The sequence below is a fragment of the Antedon bifida genome, chromosome 1 (genome assembly GCF_963402885.1).
Source record: "Antedon bifida chromosome 1, ecAntBifi1.1, whole genome shotgun sequence".
NCBI lineage: Eukaryota > Metazoa > Echinodermata > Crinoidea > Comatulida > Antedonidae > Antedon > Antedon bifida.
The window spans coordinates 2,723,682-2,743,521 of NC_136226.1; the positions used below are offsets into that span (position 1 = coordinate 2,723,682).

The 19,840-nt window shown below is 32.8% G+C and overlaps 3 protein-coding genes across 4 annotated transcripts; 1 reads left to right on the forward strand and 2 right to left on the reverse strand.

Moving 5' to 3' along the window:
• Positions 1–1,571: 1,571 nt before the first annotated feature.
• On the reverse strand, positions 1,572–4,008 carry LOC144838051 (isoamyl acetate-hydrolyzing esterase 1 homolog). Its single transcript, XM_078693413.1, has 6 exons — positions 3,888–4,008; positions 3,583–3,635; positions 3,254–3,449; positions 2,842–2,941; positions 2,476–2,603; positions 1,572–1,993 (listed from the first exon to the last, which is right to left on the reverse strand). The coding sequence occupies exons 1-6, from the start codon at positions 3,933–3,935 to the stop codon at positions 1,826–1,828; spliced, it is 693 nt and encodes a 230-aa protein (XP_078549539.1). The 5' UTR covers positions 3,936–4,008; the 3' UTR covers positions 1,572–1,825.
• A 245-nt stretch (positions 4,009–4,253) lies between these two features.
• On the forward strand, positions 4,254–10,201 carry LOC144837784 (putative acyl-CoA dehydrogenase 6). Of its 2 annotated transcripts, XM_078693050.1 has the most exons (10): positions 4,254–4,443; positions 4,709–4,829; positions 5,351–5,480; positions 6,664–6,770; positions 7,499–7,666; positions 7,755–7,928; positions 8,120–8,281; positions 8,652–8,811; positions 9,426–9,499; positions 9,552–10,201. In XM_078693050.1, exons 1-10 carry the CDS (start codon positions 4,261–4,263, stop codon positions 9,563–9,565), a joined length of 1,293 nt encoding a protein of 430 aa, XP_078549176.1. In that variant the 5' UTR covers positions 4,254–4,260; the 3' UTR covers positions 9,566–10,201. The 2 variants fall into 2 exon arrangements, with proteins under 2 accessions (XP_078549176.1, XP_078549167.1); XM_078693041.1 differs by having other exon boundaries at positions 9,426–10,201.
• Positions 10,202–10,548: 347 nt separating this feature from the next.
• On the reverse strand, positions 10,549–19,550 carry LOC144837679 (cysteine sulfinic acid decarboxylase-like). The gene is made up of 15 exons (XM_078692898.1): positions 19,417–19,550; positions 18,904–18,960; positions 18,486–18,596; positions 18,101–18,226; positions 17,754–17,844; positions 16,081–16,187; positions 15,046–15,161; positions 14,648–14,727; positions 14,169–14,223; positions 13,812–13,928; positions 13,535–13,678; positions 13,151–13,353; positions 12,640–12,691; positions 12,434–12,523; positions 10,549–12,293 (listed from the first exon to the last, which is right to left on the reverse strand). Exons 1-15 carry the CDS (start codon positions 19,496–19,498, stop codon positions 12,114–12,116), a joined length of 1,611 nt encoding a protein of 536 aa, XP_078549024.1. The 5' UTR covers positions 19,499–19,550; the 3' UTR covers positions 10,549–12,113.
• Positions 19,551–19,840: the final 290 nt, after the last annotated feature.

Here is a 19,840-nt window from a genome sequence, read left to right on the forward strand (position 1 = left end):
GATGTGTAATTTATTAGTAGGCCTATAATTTGTCAATAATTATGTTTGAATAAATCGTCAATTTTAAATAATCTTACTTTTAGTCTAGATTAGATGACTCTCATACAAATAAAAAAAAATAAGCACAGGTACTTTATTATTATTACAATTATTGTGAGAATGAAAAAAAGTATACATAATGCCCAATAGTTTCATTTGATTCATATCACGTTAAAATAGGCCTACTCTTCGGTGTAAAACTAGTGATAGCAAGCAAGCCATGTCTAAGATACATCAATATTCGTAGTAAAAAAATTACAAATTTATTTTACTCCGAGTGGGGTGAAATTATGATTGAACGTCACGAAAACGCAACGTGGGCCCACGATCTGGGAGGCAACATAAAATGTAAATGGTCGACGCTGGGGTGAAACACGCGTCTGCCTGAAATTAAATACATGTATGAAAGGCCTCAGAAATTATGCAAACAGAGTCACATATCATGGTGTGCTTGGTATTGAAAAACTATGACGTTGATATAATTGACCAGCAGGCGAAAATGATGAAAACTTAATCCGACATACGACTCATCAAACGGATTACCGATATGCCTGGCAAATCTTTTTTTCATAACATTCTAGAATTGGCAGTAGATTCAAACATTTTCTGTACACAATTTTGTTTAAATAATATGCAATATATATTATTTTAAAGAATTTTCATAGAATTTAATTTCAACTTACTATAAATTATGTTTTAATAATACAGTACATATATTATACTGATGTACATCGGTGTAGCCACGAATTTTATTGAGATGAAAATATAATAATATGTTAACATCATAAAAAAAGAATCTACACAAAATCTTAATTTCCATAATCATTTTTCATTTTTCTCAAAACCATGTCAAGAATAATCATAGAAGAAATATTGTATTATGATATCGATATGAATATACTTATTAAATTTTAGGGTACCCACAATATCGATTATACCATAAATTATTTAATTAACTTTATCTTGCACACACGTACAATCGGGTGTTTATAAACAGCCAGTTACGGAGCAACAGCAAGACCAGCTTTGGAGCGTAAAAGTACGCATTTCCTACATGCACGTGTACTAAAAGACGCGCATCCTCAACAGGCGCGCGATCTGCTAGATGCGTTTCCGGTCTACGTACACAGTATCGCTACGTGTTGAACTTGAACACGCAATGCAATTATAGATTTTCATTCTCCACTGTGCTGACATCGAATATGAATGTATTAAAAATAATATAATAATTATATAAGTTTTTAATATTGTTAATATGTTCTAGTTTTGATATAGGTAGTGGACAAATCATTAATTTTATTTTTATTATCAGAGTGCGCTAAATATCAACTACTATACCTACGTATGTATTGCATTTTCCAAATAAGCGGTGCTTACATTATTGAAAAAGTAAATTAGTAAACACATTGGTATTAACTATTTTTAATATATTATAGAGGGCGCTATGTATCAGCTACTTGAAGTAAAAAGACTAAGTACAGTATTCGTATTTTCCAAAACAGGCATTTTCAACTCAAAAGACTGTCATTAAATATCGTCAAAACATTTTTAAAAACTTTTAATTCATAAAAATAAATTTCATTTGTAAAATGTTATTAACAAAACGTTTGGAATGTGTGTCTGAGGAAAAGACTCATTTTACCAATAAATTGATAAAATCAAATAATAATTTAAATTTATAAAATAACAATTATGTATAGTAATTAAATAAATAATGTAAATAGAGTAGTAACAAGGCTACCACCACCACATAACAAAATACATTTTTAATTTAAGTTCTTGTTTATTAAAATAAACTATCTTCTGGGTGATCTGGGTTGATGTCTTTCCAATCTGGGAACAAAACAGGAAGCTCGCTAGTTTTTTTCAAAACCAACGCACTCAGTTTTTTTTCTAGGAATCGTGATCCTTCAATTGACAGGTGGAGTCCATCTATCAAAAATCGTTCCCAATTCTGTAGAATTAATAGACAAATAAATGTTATTAAATGTACAAAATATATTATTTTAATTGCCAGATATTTTTTTTTTTGCCATTGATTTAATTTCTTTTCAATTTCTATTTTAAATTTTGTGAATGAAATTTAACGAAACTCTCCTTTCGAAAACCATAGAGATATTTCTCTATAGCCCTTTTCTCACAGAACTGTGTGCCAGGAATATACAGGGAATATTCTATTACATTCGGCAGGGTTTTCTGTTAGAATGGGTCACACCGGCACTGTGCCGGCATCAACAAGACCGAACAAGATGGGCAATCGATAGTCCAATGTGAATAGATATATGCTGGTAACGATGGAGGCACAATGCAGATATCTATACAGGCATCAGCCGGCATGTCTGTGAGAAAAATGGCTTATGTTATATTGTACAACCCATAGGTTTTGGTGCTCTGAAAGTGTCCCCTTAATAGAGGTTCAAATGACCTAAAGCTCACCTTTTCTTGTTGCATAGATGACCATAGATCAATACAATCAACCTCGCATTGCTTAGCAACAGAACAGCACATTTCGCTATATTTTCCGGTTACTTCATTTTTTCTGTTTACGTCAGAACCTGATAAAACTATGATGTCATAAATATATAAATATTATGAAGGCTGGCATTGCAAGATTCTCAAGTATATGGAATGTCCATAATTATTTATATGGAAAGTTGGTCAAATTACAGACATATGAAAAAGTATGAGAGAACTGAGATCACAAGATCTTGATTCGCCTCTTCCCCCTCCCACCAGCACCCTCCCCACTCCCAACGTGGATCATTCGGCTCTGTGATAGGAATGTATAGGTGTATGACTTACCACATCCACTACCCCAAGCTTTATCATCTAAAGGTGGAGGTGAAATTAAAACAATCTTTTTTTTATCAATTCCAATATTAGTCAAATAATCAACCATCTCCTACAAAAATAAAAAGTTTATTTATCATTTTAAAATTCAGTGCAAGAGTTAATACTTTCTTTTAATTATGAATAAATGAAAGAAAAGAATTGGTTTCATCTCAATACAGATTGTTAGGCTCAGTCTACACTATCAAACATTATGTGACAAAAAAATAATGTGTCCATAATATGGACATGATGATGTCATATCACTACCATATTTGGGCATATCACTACCATATTTGGGCATATCACTTCCATATTTAGAAACATCACATTTTTTTTGTCAAACTAGTTTGATAGTGTAGACAGAGCTTAAATTTCTTGATACCTTTGTGTTTTGACGGTAATCATTGAGCGGTACATGTTTCTGTGATTGGCCAGTAAGAACAGCATCATTTGCTCCAAAGAATATTGTCACTAAGACTACATCTGAGATGATAGTTTTGGGGACAATCTTCTGAATCAGGTATTTTGCCCAGGTGGTATTGTATCCAGAAAAGCCTCGATTTAAAACATCACACTTCCTAAAAATGAAAAACAAAATATTAAAATTTTAATAGATTATATAATAATCTGGAACAGAAAGTCTACTGCATCCTCAGAGTTGATGTCACAGACTGAATCTGAGCAGCAGCAGACCAATCATAATATAACTACCTTTGCAGCTTGTCAGCTAAAGATGCTCCCCATCCTCCATCACTAAATGCATACTGGAAAAACAAAAGTTAAATTGTTAAAAGTCAATAAAAGTACAGTATTGTTGTTTGACAGTATAGCAAAATTGATTTCACACAAATAGATAAAAAAGAACACTGCTGCTGGCCTAGCAGCCTGCTGCAGCCAAAATTAAATCTGAATGTCACAGATTTCTTCAGTTCCATTTCCCTTCTAGCCTTCCAAAATGTCAGAATTTTCCACTCTTTCCCCTGACCCGCGTCATCTTCATTTGAATTCATTATTACCTGCGTAATTGAGTCACCAAATAATATTATTTTTGGCCATTCACTCATCTTTTGCAGTGCAGAATATCAGATCAACAAGACCTTTAAAATTTAAAATACATTTGATTTAGAGAGCGCCACCAATACGTTTGTTAACAATATTTGACGATACCATTATTTTTTTTAGGTGTAATTATGTAAATAAAATAATAAATATCTCTGTACACAACAGATAAAATAAGGCTTTACTAAAACATAAAATATCTGTAATACTTTTTTAATTGCCTTGTAAATGTATATCATATTTATTGAAGTTAACGAAACTAAATGATAATCATCATTCGTTATTCCTATTCTATAATCGTTTAGTCCAAAATCTGAAAGTTTAGTAAATATGGCGAAACTCTGCAGAAACCTAGGCCTATTTTCAGGGAGAATTTCTCTGCCTTTTCGGCTAATTTTGACTCCAAAATGTGCACAGTCAACTGAAGCACTTCATGCATCGAATTCTACAGGTAACGCTGATGGTGATATATTTACAGCAGAACATGTAGAGCTCAGAAAATCACTAGGCAAGGTAATGCTCTAACTTTCCCTGTTTTGCAAAGCACTCAACGCGGCCTTTAATCGACCAAATGACCCTTTTTGGAGACAAACTAGGGTTTGCATAAGCCTAGGCCAGTACTTTTTTAATAAGTAGTATAATTTTATTATTTACACAGTAATAGTTTAAAAAGGCCTACTCTAGGCCTATTAGTATTAAAATAAAAAAACAAAATGCTTGAAATTGAATGAATGAGAATTAAATTATAATGCAAGTGGTCACCTATACTATACTATAGCTTATTGAACGTGACATCAACCCATATGTTGATGAATGGGAAGGCAATGAACAGTTTCCTGCTCATGAAATATTCAAAAAGTTGGGAGATGCGGGATTCCTCGGAGTGACAAAACCAACCGGTAGGTTACATTACATAATTTAAATTTATTTGTACAACATGATAGGCAAAAAATAAATGTTACCTAAAGATAAAGAGGTGCCTTTTGAATAAAGCATACAAAATTAGACCTAGAATAATTAAAAATATATTATTACAGTTACCCATTTTAAATACAAATGTTTTTGTACCTGGATCTCCCGAATGTCTACACAGTATTTACTATTTATAGTCTTGTTATACAGATAGTAAAGCTCTGTTTACACTATCAAAAATTTATGTGACAAAAAATGTGATGTGCCCATATATGGACATAATGATGTCATATCACTACCATATTTGGGCACATCACACTTTTTTTGTCAAACTAGTGTGGTAGTGTAGACAGAGCTTAAGGAAAGGTCATATACGCTATTAGGCTTGTCAAGCGACCCATTACCTCCAAGAAAGTATATATTCAATCATTCATTCACACCCCCCCCCCCTCTTCATGTATTATCATATTTATGTACACAAAATGACAATTAAAATTCTTGTTTTTAGAGTATGGAGGCCTGGGACTAGATTTTACGTTTAGCTTGGCTGTAGCTTTGGAACTTGGTAAAATCAACTGTGGAGGAATCCCAATGGCAATTGGGGTACAATCAGACATGGCTACACCAGCTTTGGCAAGGTACACTGAAGCAAAGAACTTATAACACAAGAATCTCCTGTTCGTCCGAAGCGCGTAACAATTTCGAAAGGCATTGTGGGATAGAATAGAGCTAATGGGTGGCGCCATTGTGAGCCATGGAGTAGGGCGCCTGCATCAAATTAGAAAGTCAAAATCATAGAGGGGATTTGCTAATACTCTAGGGGAGATAGAGTAATTGACTGAGGAGTAGGGCGCCCGCATCAAATTAGAAAGTCAAAATCATAGAGGGGATCTGCTAATACTCTAGGGGGTAGAGTAATTGACTTCTTAGTTTGGAGGGGGCGCTGCTCCATGCTGTGAAATGGCGTCGCCCAGTTTGACCTTTTAACCCTGTACTTCCGATACTGTGTTTTGAATGCAAATTGAAGAACAGGAGATTCTTGTGTTATAAGTTCTTTGACTGAAGTACCATGTCAAAACTATTTTACTGCAATAACTACACTTTGTTAAATAATAATTTATTTTGAAACAGAGGAACACTCTTTTGTAGAAGAGGCTACATAACAATACAATATTTACAAAGTATGTACAAGAATAATAAGATAAAAACACTCTGGAGAGGTTTGGTTAATACTTCTATACTCTTTATGCAATATATATATATAGCAAGGTTCTGTTTGGGTAATCATATACATAACACTGTTTATTGCAGTGACTTCCTCATAAACCTCTCCATTGAAACAAACTCAAATCATACATTTTTCCAGTATACAAAATGTAGTTACTACAGTAACTGCAAAAGAATAATTTTGACATGATCCCTGAATATTTTGCAGTAATTAACATCTAGTGTGTAACTTAGAATATTATGTCATTTTTAAAACCTATACACAATTAACATCTTTGACAAATATTGTAAATTATTTTTAACAACTGCATGGAAAGAACGCAACGAAATTTTTAATATCCTTCCATAACACAATCTTTTACTTTTCGCTCAAATGTATTGAATGTATTTTTATACCCTAATGTTTATATACTTTTTAATGTAATAGTATTTTATAATGTTTGTATTTGATTGTGTAGTAAGATAAGTCAATATTTATTTTTTGTTGTTGCACATCTCTTGAGAATTGTGCCTCTGTTATAAAAGAGAAACAATAAAGTTATTATTATTATTATTATTATTACACTAACTAACTACCGATCTTGTTATTAATAGGTTTGGGAGTGATGAACTAAAAGAAGAGTTTCTACGACCCACTATTGCAGGTGATGTAGTTGCGTGTTTGGGTGTCAGTGAAGCCACTGCTGGTTCCGATGTTGCCAGTAAGTTCACAAATGTTGTCCAATGCTTAAAAAAAGATATATTGTTTATATGCTGTACTACATAAATAAAAACAGTTTTAAAATATTTTTTAAAAAAGGAAAATAAAAAGCTAACCTGGATAAACCAATAGCACTTCCTTTCCAAATAGAGGATACAAATTTAGAGATTCATTTGAGCACCCCTATCATCTAATGGAATGGTCTTTATAGAGTACTAATACCACGATATTGACGCTCCTTATCTTAATGAACATTTTACAAAGAATTCTGAACGGCACACTCATAGTACAAGGAAATCCAATGTAAACTTTGTAATTCCAAATATTAAAGGCCAAGCCTCTAAAACATTTTATTATAATGCTATTAAAGACTGGAATGATCTACCTTCCGATATCAAGAGTATACAAAAATTTATTGAATATAAACGTGCGTTAAAGGTTCACTTTGGTATTGTGCATTAACCATGCTGATGATGATTGTATTTTGTATATGGATGTTTCTGTTTATTGTATTAATATGCATTTATAATGTACACATTATTATCTAACTTGCTTGTTTAAAGGACCCCATTGGAATTAAGCTGTTTCAGCTTTATGGGTCATCCTGGTATTTTTGTTGTATTGAGTACCGAATAAAACAAACAAACAAAAAACAAAAGCTATTGGTTTGTGTAATTTTCTTGGCACAGTATATTACCACTTTAAAGATAATCTTGTCCTTTCTTACAGACATTAAAACAACAGCTGTAAAGAAAGGAGATGACTATGTTATCAATGGTAGCAAGATGTGGATTACTAATGGACACCAAGCTGATTGGATTTGTTTATTGGCTAATACGAATGATGGGCCTGCCCACAAAAACAAGTCACTTTTCTGCCTTCCAATGTCCACTAAAGGTAAGGGTGTGAGTATTCAAATTGCTTTCAACAAGAATATATATTTTAATTGAAACATCTGTATTCATAAAATTTACATAATTTGCAGGTGTTATCCGAGCAAAGAAGATAGAGAAAATTGGAATGAAATGTTCAGACACAGCTCAGCTTTTCTTTGAGGATGTGGTCGTACCAAAGAAGTTCATCATAGGTCAGGAGGGTGCAGGGTTCATGTACCAGATGATGCAATTCCAAGAGGAAAGAATGTGGGGTTCTGCTGTTGGTAAGGGGTAGTGCTTTTAGCTTGCATTGAGGAGTGGTATTAAAATTAAATTAAAATGTATGGGGTAGGGTGTTCTTGACTACTGGGTTACAAAACATTGTGTAGAGTAGCATATTGTCAATGTACAATTGGGCTTGTGGACTGGTTCCTAAAAGATTTCTAGAAGTTTTAATATGACATTTATTTTTTAGTCTTGGAACCATTGGATAGACTAATCCAAGATACAATTGAATATACGAGTCAGAGGATGGCATTTGGAAAGAGCATTCTATCAAATCAGTGTGTTCACTTTAGACTTGCTGAATTACAAACAGAAATAGAACTGCTTAGATCGTTGATGTATAGGACAATCGGTAAGTTATTCTGTAAAGGAGATTTTGGGAGTGGTGAAGAAGGAGGTGTGTGTGGAGATTTTGGGAGTGGTATTTGGGGGTATTGAACCTACACCATCTAGAATAAAATTCTTTTACTACTATTCTACATTTATACCTTTTATTAATTGAAATGCTGCATTTTGGGAGTTGGAAATTTAAGGGATTATGACAACATTATTCTACTGCAGTAACTAGCTTTTTTTACTGTAAAAACTTTGTTAATTTTAATGACAAAGTTTATGAGAAAGTCACTGCAACAAACGGTGTGTTTGATTACAAACAATTTAGTTTCTGCAGTAACTGCAGTAAATCATGTTGACATGGTTCCTAATATATCATTACTTTGCAGGTATGTATGCAAAAGGAACTGATGTTACAAATTTAGCTTCAATGTGCAAATTAAAGAGTGGACGTCTTGCTAGAGAAGTCACCGATTCATGTATGCAGTACTGGGGTGGCATGGGGTTTACCACTGAAGTTCTTGTTAGCAGATTTTACAGGGATTTTAGGTAAGTTTTAAGGCATTGATGTTAACATCGACAAGGGTTCAAGGCTCACTAGTACATCTTTCGAGACGAGTAGGGGGTTACCCCGGAGTAATATTTCACACACAACCACTGTCACATACTCATATATATAATTATCACAAATGTATTTATATGTATATAATATATTCATCAATGAGAATTTAAATAAACGTGAGAAGAACTCACACAAGACAAAAAAAAAAATACTCATATATATATATATATACACTGGGCCCTCTGGGAGAACAGTCTTAGACTGAAGAGGCTACCCAGTATAAAGAATAAATAATAATAAATAATAATAATAACAATAGTGAGTTTTCGCGTTGAGAGGTAGACAATAGGGGACAGTAGATAGGAAAGGATATGGTAATTTATACATAATATTAATCTTCTCATGCGTATAAGCCTAGTATACTTCGTTCCGTTCTTATCAGGACTATAATTGGTCGATTTAACGTTCGATGTGAGACAGAGGAAACCGTCAAATTATCAACACACTTTTGTTCCTACAAGCACGCCAGAATCTATAGTAAACAACCATAAATATTTAATTAAACGAAAATATAATTTGGATAATTTTTTTTAATTCTCAGATTATTATCAATTGGCGGTGGTGCAGATGAAGTGATGTTATCTATTATTTGTAAGCACATGAAAACCCTGCCAGGCCAAGGAAAATAAGTTGTAAAAAGGACAGTAATACGTGAAAACTCTGCCAGGCCAAGGAAAATAAGTCGTACAAAGGACAGTAATTTGAAAGGATTGCATTTTTCAATGATATTGAATGAAAAAGATTTAGTATCATATTGTAAATATTTATTGATTGGAAATTGAAAGTTATGATTGCAAAACTGGTGTATAGTTAAATTTATTCTTTTGTTCATCCTAGCATTTCATTTCAGATTAATCTTAATGTAGAACTTTCATTCCATGCACATTGCAATGCATCTATGTATCATCAGGGAAGAGTTAAATTAAGGTATCATACATACTATAAGTTATTCAAACCGAGAAGACAGAGTGAATCATTTAATAGTGTTAATCACCCTAGCGGAACATATTGTTATAGTATCTAAAAATAATGATACAATAAAATACCAAATCAGTGGAATGCTGAATTGTTCATAATTCATATTAAAATTATTTAGTTGCACACAACGTTATTGGTCCATAGAACACTTACCGTATTTATTCAAATAAATACCCCTTGCATTTATTGTTCAGAAGGGTTTTTAGGGAGGAGGTTTATTTGTGGGAGGCGTTTATTTTATTTGGGTGTAGTCACATGGTAACATGTATAATGAAATAAATAGATATGAAAAAATACAATGCATTGAGAAGTAATAAAGTACAGTAAAAATTGTATCAAGATGCTTGGTCAATTGTAGATCATGTCAATCCATGAAATACAAATGTGTTGTATACAACATTGTGTATATATGCATGTGGCGGGGCGTTTATTTGAGGAAATAAATAAAGGCCTCTGGGCAGTGATTCAAAATGATGTTTATTCGGATAAACACCTTTATTAAAATAAATAGATCATGATCCGATTTGAGCGGTTTATATTCTTCTCAAAGCAGATTGTGGTAATGACGTCATCAAAGCTTATATGAATGCACCTAGTGGCGAGTACTTCTGTATAGGAGAGTTTAATTTGCCTCCCTTCGTTTTTTTGTCTTTTTTTTTGAAAATCAAAGAAAATTAAACACACAATAAATTTTTTGTAATACTTTATTCATACCAATAAAAAGGTATCGTACATCAAGTCTTCCCCCAAAAAACCCCTTTTTTAATACGCGAATTCTGTAAAAAAAACAGAATTTCCTTAAAGAGGTGTAAACAAACTCTTATAAGGAGGGCCTTTTGTCTATAGTATATATTGTTTTCATCCATTCACCTCTGAATAATAAAGGACAGAATTTATAGAAACTGCATTAAATAAACTAAATTATAATAAAGCATTCAAAGGTTATAAAACTCGATGGTTGTCTTATGAGGTATTTGTATACGAGTAAATATAATCAATTAATATAATATTTTTATTATAGAATGCATAATATTTATATTATAGAATGCATTGTACAATAGTCATAAAGGGAGGAGATAAGTCTCAAACACAACATAACATTATTTCTTTTTTTTACAATTAACAAATAAGACCATAGAGGTATTAAATTAAACTAGAGTGTTAACTAGATGGCAGTGAAGTCAGCCAATCAGAAGCAGGACTCTATTATACAATATACAGTACTGTAGTTACACTCGATTTTCAATATATTTTGAATATTGTATTACTGTAATACATACATTTCTGCATACTATAGTGTATTTTGTAATGGTATATCTAGTGTTTTACATACACACAATCTTACACACATTTAAAAGGAGTGACAATAGATAATTTAATCAGTCATTGAGTTGGTATTGTGGGAAAATATCCTGACACTAGACAGGCATCGGACCCAGGACTCTGGGATTGATAGGAAAGTTATAACTGTTGCCTATAGTTACCCCGTAGGAATAGTTTTGTAACTTGAAAACCAGAATAACTTATCTTAATAGCTACAATTTAAATAGAAATTAGTTTAAGGTAAGTTTTGACAAAATATTCATTTGAACAATAAATATTAGTATACTTAAAATTAGAATGTTCATTTTCAGCTGACGGGAGTTTAAAATTGTCACATGATCTACGAAGTTATAACAATGATATATAAACACAACAGGCACAGAACATGAATTCTAAACCATCAAGTGATGTACTGAATTCTATATATTTCACAAGTTAAAAATTTGTTCGGTGGAAATATTTTACCCGATATTAAAATTGTGTTAATTACAAACAATAATATTGCCAAACCCGTTAATTTGTCCAGTTCGTTCCTAGCTACAAATGAAACTGTAGCTTGGGTGGGCTAACTGATCCGCTACATTTTAACACATGTATCCTCACACACAATCACATAACCTTTATTCTTTAAGTTGGACACAAAATCTTGAAATTTGTCAATACTCACAAGTGTAAATTTCCAGAATATTTTGGCAGATTTATTTTCAGTTTCCTGGAAAAGCATTTAGTTCAAAAATTATTTTTATTTAAGAAAAGTTTGATTTATAAAATTTTCAACAAAAACGTTCAAACTAAAAAATAAAGTATTATTTAGGATCCTTGGTGATAAAGCAATTATCGCTTATACTTCAGTGTAGAGAAATCTATACACATGCATATAACAAGTTACAACTTTCGTGCTCTAGCCCAATGCTTAGACAATTTTTGTCTAAACCTCAAGGGTTTTCCCGAGTGTCGCGATTTCATTGATGATGAAGTCTATGTCCTCTTTGGATGTACGGGCATTAGCAAATATCTGACGGAAGAAGTTGACCCTGGGTTCAAGTGGTTGGTAGCCAATCAGGAGAGATCCATTTCTAACCATCCTTTCCTTGATAATTGGTGCAACCTGTTTAAATAAAATGATTATATAATATTCATACCGTATGGGCAACATTTTTTTTTATACCCTTGCCTTTGTACTGCAAAACAACACTAATGCTCAAGAGATAAAAATTAATACGCCCTCTAATATATATACATACATACCTTTCTCATCCTCTCCCAAAATTCCGGGGTTCGCTCCAATCCTTGAAGGCAGGGAGGTACATACCAGAAACACACATTGGTACATTGAGGCTGGTGAAAAAAATGAAATATATAACAATGAAAACTTTCAATTGGAAATTTTTTTTAAATTTTTTTAATGTGTTTATAATATTAAAGTGAATGAAACTAAAAAACCTAAAACTAACCTCAAGAACCAAAGTGAAATCGTTTCTGCTTTTAATAACTTCAGCCATGTACCTAAAAAAAAGAATAATATTTAATAAACAAAGTAGTTGCCATGGCAGTGGCCATGTGTACTTGTGTTTAGTAACCTGGTTCTGAACACGGCAAAATATTAATTTCTACGACCTATGGGGCAACTGCATAGCTGGATGTTTTTTTTCATAAACTTTATCGTAAAGTGAGGTCACATTTTAATTAGCGCTTTAACAAAGTTTTCAGACTCGGTAGTAGCGACGTCATCTGTTTCATACAAACTCTGGTATGCTGAAATCAATTTGGTTATTGTTGACTTGCGCCAAAAACATTATTTCCAGATTGTTAGTGTCATATGCTTATCTTGCGTTTTCGCACTGAACTTAAAGTCAGTGTTGTAGTAGATAGTTTACACTTACCCCTCCCTAGTTCAGACATCGTGTACAATACATAGACAAAATCATATTTCCGTCAGTGTGAACAGACAAATAAACATCTTACCTTGAGTTAGCAAACTTTGTGTTAATCTCTTCTTCAAATCCTTTGTTTCCCTTCTTCTTCCACATCAGCCAAACTTTAAATGCATCTACTTTGCGTCCGCACTGGATTGACTTGTCACCTGTGTCGTAGGACATATCGTAGAATTTGTCCTGTTGAAATAAATACCTAGCTCCAGCTGCATGTGCTTTGTGTAGAAGTCCTTCCTAAAATAGAAAGCAAAAATCAATAATATTGTATGATATGTGCCCATATATGGACATGATGATGCTATATCACTACCATATTTGAGCATACCACTACCATATTTGGGCACATAATACTATTTTTGGAGAACTAGTTTGATAGTGCAGACAGAGCTTTTGTCTGCTATAATATATATCTTACATTTCCGTTCATGACAAAGGCGGAGCACTGAAGCGGAACGCCCATCATCTTGTGTTGACACCAGGTCATTGAGTCTGTCCTCTCCATTCCTTTCAATAGATACTTGTATTTATTTGACAGCAAGGCTCCACCACCCCATGCAGCCTATACATGAAAAATACAACATTTACCATCAGGCAAAATAAACAATATTTTCAAAAATTGCGAGTTTTGGCCTCCTGACCAACATTTTGTAATGCATATATTTTTCATAAACATTAATTTCCTTCATACTTACATCAACATGCAGCCATAAATCGTGTTTCTTGCAAATGTCAGCAATTGGTTCCAAAGGATCATACGCACCAAGCACCGTGGTACCAGACGTTGCATTCACAAAATATGGCAAAAACCCCTAAAATATTAAATAATTTGGGATTTTTCTTATTATTTTTTACATATAACTATATATACTATATTATTATAGCATAGAGCTGTACCCAAAGTTGCTTTCACAAAAATTAAAAAAATGTTTTTGATACAAATCAAACATTGTTTATTGCAGTGAAAACTTCTTATGAAACAAACTAAAATCACAAGTAGTAGAATAATTTTGACATGATTTCTAAGTGTATTCATATATTTTCATACTTACATCTTGTGTTGCTTTTTCAATTTCCTTCTCAAGTTCTTCGGGAATCATTTTACCACTGTGGAATAATCAAATTACAAACATTAGACACCATCCAAATCAATAATGTCTACGCTAAGTGGTGGTATCGATAAAGCGAGAGTATTGATCACCGGGCACTTACCCAATCAGTGTCCAAAAATTCAACAATTTATTATACAGTCTTTAAGTAGGGCCACAGGTTGTTTTTTGATGGATTAATTAATTCTGTTCGATGGAGCCAAAATTGAGAGACCTAACCAGTGTCCGAAGATATACAAATTATGAGGCTATTATATACCATCTTAAAGTACTGTAAGGCCAGAGGTAGTTTGATTGATTCATTCTGTCTGATAAACGATATCAAAACTGAATCATACAAGATAAGAGAGAACAAAAATTACAGTAGAATCCATATGTCCCTTAATAGGGGTGTCCCAAAGGAGGTGTACTACTGTACTTACATTTCATCACATTTGACAATCTTGAGGCTATCAAGACCTAAACCAAGGAAGAATGCTCCTTTTTTGAGTGAGTAATGGCTCTGTAAAGAACAAATGTGAATTATATAGATAAACATAGGCCTTACATCAAACATTGTATTTTTATATACCTCATCACCATACATCAATAATCTTGATTTTTAAAAAACTACCATGGTATACACATGCAAAACTAACAATATTTGGAAGAGGAAGGCCACGGTGAATAATAATCAATTTTATTTGTTCCTAAAACACTACCTGTTCATCCCCCGATATATTCTTTATACATTCCTTTTTAAAATATATTTATTTCATTTCATTATTTAAACCATCTTTGACTTGTTGGTTTTTTACCTGATATCACGATTTTATCTCACCTGTTCCGATGTGAAAATGGCAAGCTTTGGAATTCCATAAAGACCTTTCTCCTTTGATTCTGGGAATCGTTTATACCTAGCAACATTCAGTGCATACATATTGGCAAGGGAACCACCTACGGAATAAAAATAACAGACTCATGTCTTTACATTATGTAAACAAAATCTGGAGATATTGTAAACAATCGGGAGCTCAATTACACAATGCTAATACAATATTAACAGCCAAAACCACAAAAGGCAGTAATTATTGCTTGGTTCCCACTCAGAGGCAAGTGTACCGCAAATAACCGCAATCACTACGCGATGGATCATCCAAACTTGTGATTGATCAACTCACTTGCGTTGAACCTACGTCATTGAGTTTAAGTGGGAACAGAGCTCAAATGGTACAGAATTATCATATATTATTGTGTTTTGAAATCTTTCATTTTTATAATACCTCTCATTTGTGATTATCCAAGTTCCCTTAATGACAATCTACATTTAGACATGTTGTTATAATCAATAGCGGTAATAGATCTTCCATTTAATCCTGTTTGCCACTTACTCCAAATACACTTATTGATTTTACCAACAATCTAAAATGGAACGCCCAGGGGTGGCTAACTAATTTCTCAATTCTATATACAGTATTGCTGTAAACCAATGGCTTTCACACTAGAGATAAATTGAAATACACACTTAAAATGGATCCACTGCACGTACATGTAAAACAAAAGTGTCTTGTGTTTGTAATTACAGCTCATTATAATGAAGAATGATTAATGCTGACATGCCAACTTTTACGCTGCTATTTTGGTTTTCGATATTTTTTTAGTCTTGGCCTCCCTATATATATTTTAAACACTGTATACCAAGGTGTTCTTTAAGAGTTTGGTTTCTACTTAAATGCAACACAAGGACGCAAGCGACAGTTCATATGATCTATCGCATCATGATTGGTCAACTCGCTTCTGTTGCACAACCTAGTAGGAACCAAGCTTTAACCTCCTGATCGGTCAACCCGGTCCTTAATTAGAAACCTGTACTAACCTGGACAGAAGATGCCATCGCCAGTTTTGTAACCACATAATTCTCTAAACTTGGCAAATACTTCGTGTTCAATAAGGGTAAAAAGGGGAGCAACTTCGTAAGTGTACCTTTAAGTAAAAAGTAAATAAAATAATAGAACTATTACAAAAAAATAAAAAAATTAATATAGCTGTTAACTATAATAGTGCAGTAAGTTTTAAAGGAATATACTATAATACCCAAAGAAGATTATTTTCCCACACACCCTCCCCCCAAAAAACATGAGGGAGGTAGGACAGGTTCATCAAAATAATTAATTCTCAATCATCAAGACTAAAACATGACCTTGAAATAAATAGAAAAATATTGGTTTATAATTAACTTTTAACCAAAATAGAATATTTATGAGGAATGTGAGATAATAACAATATTCTAATTACTTTTTCACCAAAAAGCAATCAAACATGAATTGAGCCTATTGATGCATATCGCAAAGTGTTGATGGTATTTGCAGATTGTTCAGTATATACCTCATGTTCATCTCATGTTATAATACATGGAGAATTTTACTTAAAATATATTTAATCAAAATTACAGTAGAACCCCTACGTTGGGAACCTTCTATTAATGAGACATTTTGATGGGTTCCAAATGTGTCCCCTTAATAGGAGTTTTACTGTAGTTCATAACCTATATTACACTATAAAAAATAATAATAATAACTGGTACTTGATATATCGTAGCGCATTATGCTGAAAGCCTCAATGCGCTTTACAAAGACAGAAACATTTTTTTTTTGGGAGAGATTTGAAGACACTTGTGGAAGTTGCCTGACGGATTTCAATAGGCAACGCATTCCATAGAGAAACGGATGCCGAAGAAAATGAACGATTTCCATAAAACTTAGTGGAAGGATGAAATATATGGGCAAGATCCTGATCTCAGAGACTGCTTAGGAACATCAGGTTGAATAAGAACAAAAACACATTATTTATATACCATAACCACAGATTGGTTCTAAAGTGTGGTATTCTTAACTATCACCTACAGTGAATATATATGGGAAACCTCTATTCATGGGACACCCTATTAAGGGGACACTTTGTTGGATCCAAAGATGTCCCCTTAATAGGGTTTTACTGCATTCTTTCTATTCGAAAATTTAATCATTACATGTATATGATTCTATGCTGTACAAATCTCAACAAATAAAGCTGCTTTTGTATTGATTTACAATACAATTTCTAAATATATAATTTCAATGAACTAGGAATTGTATAGCATTAAAGTCATGATTTCAAAAGGTTAGGTTTATCTTTTGTAAAGCGAAATACTGCCATAACAAAACTAGCTGATAATGTTAAGCTCTGTCTACACTATCAAGCTAGTTTGAAAAAAAAGAGTGATGTGCTCAAATATGGTAGTGATATGGTTAAATATGGTAGTGATATGACATTATGGTGTCCACATCACATTTTTTTGTCACATAAAGTTTGATAGTGAAGACAGAGCTTTAGTGTGAATATGAATAACCAATAAAGATTTTACATTTGCTTTGAAATAAAAGGAATCACAAATAAGTTGAGTTCAAACCTAAAGAATAGATCACACATACATTGGAAGACACTTTCCACTGGCTTTTATTGTGATTATTACTATTAAAATATTCAACAGTAATATAAAAAGGGACTTACTGACTAGCATTGATGGCATCGGTCAACCACTGACCAGCCAGACCATATAAATCTTGACCCGCAAACAGTTGATTAAAAAAGTGAGGACTTGCTGGAATTAAAAGTTTGACAAATGTTTTAATTATTTAATATAAATATGAATTTTATTTATTTATCTATTTATTATTATTATTACAAAGCATACAAATGTATTAATACAAATATATATACTCTTGTAAGTGTCCCTTCAATAGAGGTGTATTTGGCTGTAGTTTTACAATATGTATCTTTTGCTATATTCATTTCACAGTAAAGATTCCCTTTCCAATGTAGGGGTTATATGTTAACAAAATTAACTAATAACCAACCTGGTTTGACGGCGTACTTGAAGGCACTCCGACAGTGGTCTAGTACTTGTGCATCGGTCTCTCCATCGTCGCGTATGCTTAAGTCAGCCAATCCTTTCAGTGCCTCAGGATCATGAAATTCCACAACTAGTATCAAGGAGAAAAACAAAACGTCATTGTATTTGAACTTTCATGTTTTGATGGTAGCTATATATTATATAGCTACCATCAAAACATGGAAGTTCTATGCTCACATAACTCTAGCATGTGTGAACTATTTATATAATATTTTGAAAAATAAAGCAACCATAAATTATCAAAGATAAATCTAAGCACTATCCTCTACACATACATTTTTATTGGCAATATATTTTGCCTTTTTAGTCAGTTTTAGAAAAAAATGTACCTTTTGTGTCTGGTTTCGTTGCATCTAGCACGCCCTCTTTGAAAACTAATTCAAATGCATCGCAGAAGAACTGTTGGTCAGCTGGGAGATTTTGTCTGTGAATGCCGTTGGCTTTAAAACAAAGCAAAATTGTAAGTAGTGTACAAACAATATTCACAGGATGAACATTCAAAACATTATTCAGCATTTATGTAAATACATTTTTTGAATAAAATAAATATGTTATTGAATTATAATTTGTGCTCCCTTTTTGACAGCTAAAATGAAATTTGAAATTTTTGACAGAATATTAACACAATTCATAGAACCCCCCTGTTAATGTACTTTTAGAAGTTTAAAATTATTCCAGCTTTTAAATCAATTAATTATGCACACAAATGATGCGATGAAAATTACATAAATAAAAACAAAAACTCACCAATTGCGCCATTATCCAAGCGTTGTGACTTTGATAAAGAACTCATAGCTCTTGCAGCTAAAAAAAAATTTTAGAAAGATTTTTTATGAATGGAGAGAAACTTCATATAATTAAAAATTCAGAAAACAATTTATCACACCAGTTAAACTGTACTAAAATACGTTTATACCAGGGTTTATACAAAATGTACAATTATTACTTATATTAGTTAGACTTATTTATAACGTCTTTAACCCACATTTATATCAGTTAATTGGTGAGCTGTACAACAACCAGACTGCAGAGTAGCAACTGCCAGCCATCGTATATCAACCGGTTTAATTGACCTTTGCCCTGTTCTAGCTAGCTTATCACACACAGGAGCAGCACCCAAACCAACTTACCCGGCTTCATAGATAAAAGTTTGCCACTGCTGACAGGCGTTAAGTGTAATGCTAGAGGCCTAGCATTGTTATTACAGCATACAACCACTACTGACTATTATTTACTAATAACTACAGGCTCATACCGTACCTTTTAAATGTGTTTCCTTGTGCAGTGCAAACTGATGTGCAACGTGCTTGGTTGAGGATAGAATGCTTCTGAATTGAAGCATTATAAGCACACGTACTAAGTTTAGGCTCAGCTCCAGGTCAGCATGAAAATTTCCACCACGCTGCGGCTAATAGCTGTGACGTCACAGACTTGACATTTAAACTTTTTAGCACTCGATAAAACGAGGAGGCTAATTGCGCGCGTATTTAAAGTTCTCTCGCTTTATCTTATATTTATCGATTAATAAAGCTATTAATATTATTAATTAATTAATAATTATACTAAGCTGTAAAACTAAATCGATATTACTATTAAATGAAAGTCGTAACAGATGACAGATGTAACAGATAGATGATTTGGAACTTTTTTAAAGTAACACATTAATTATGCCGGTACTGGTACT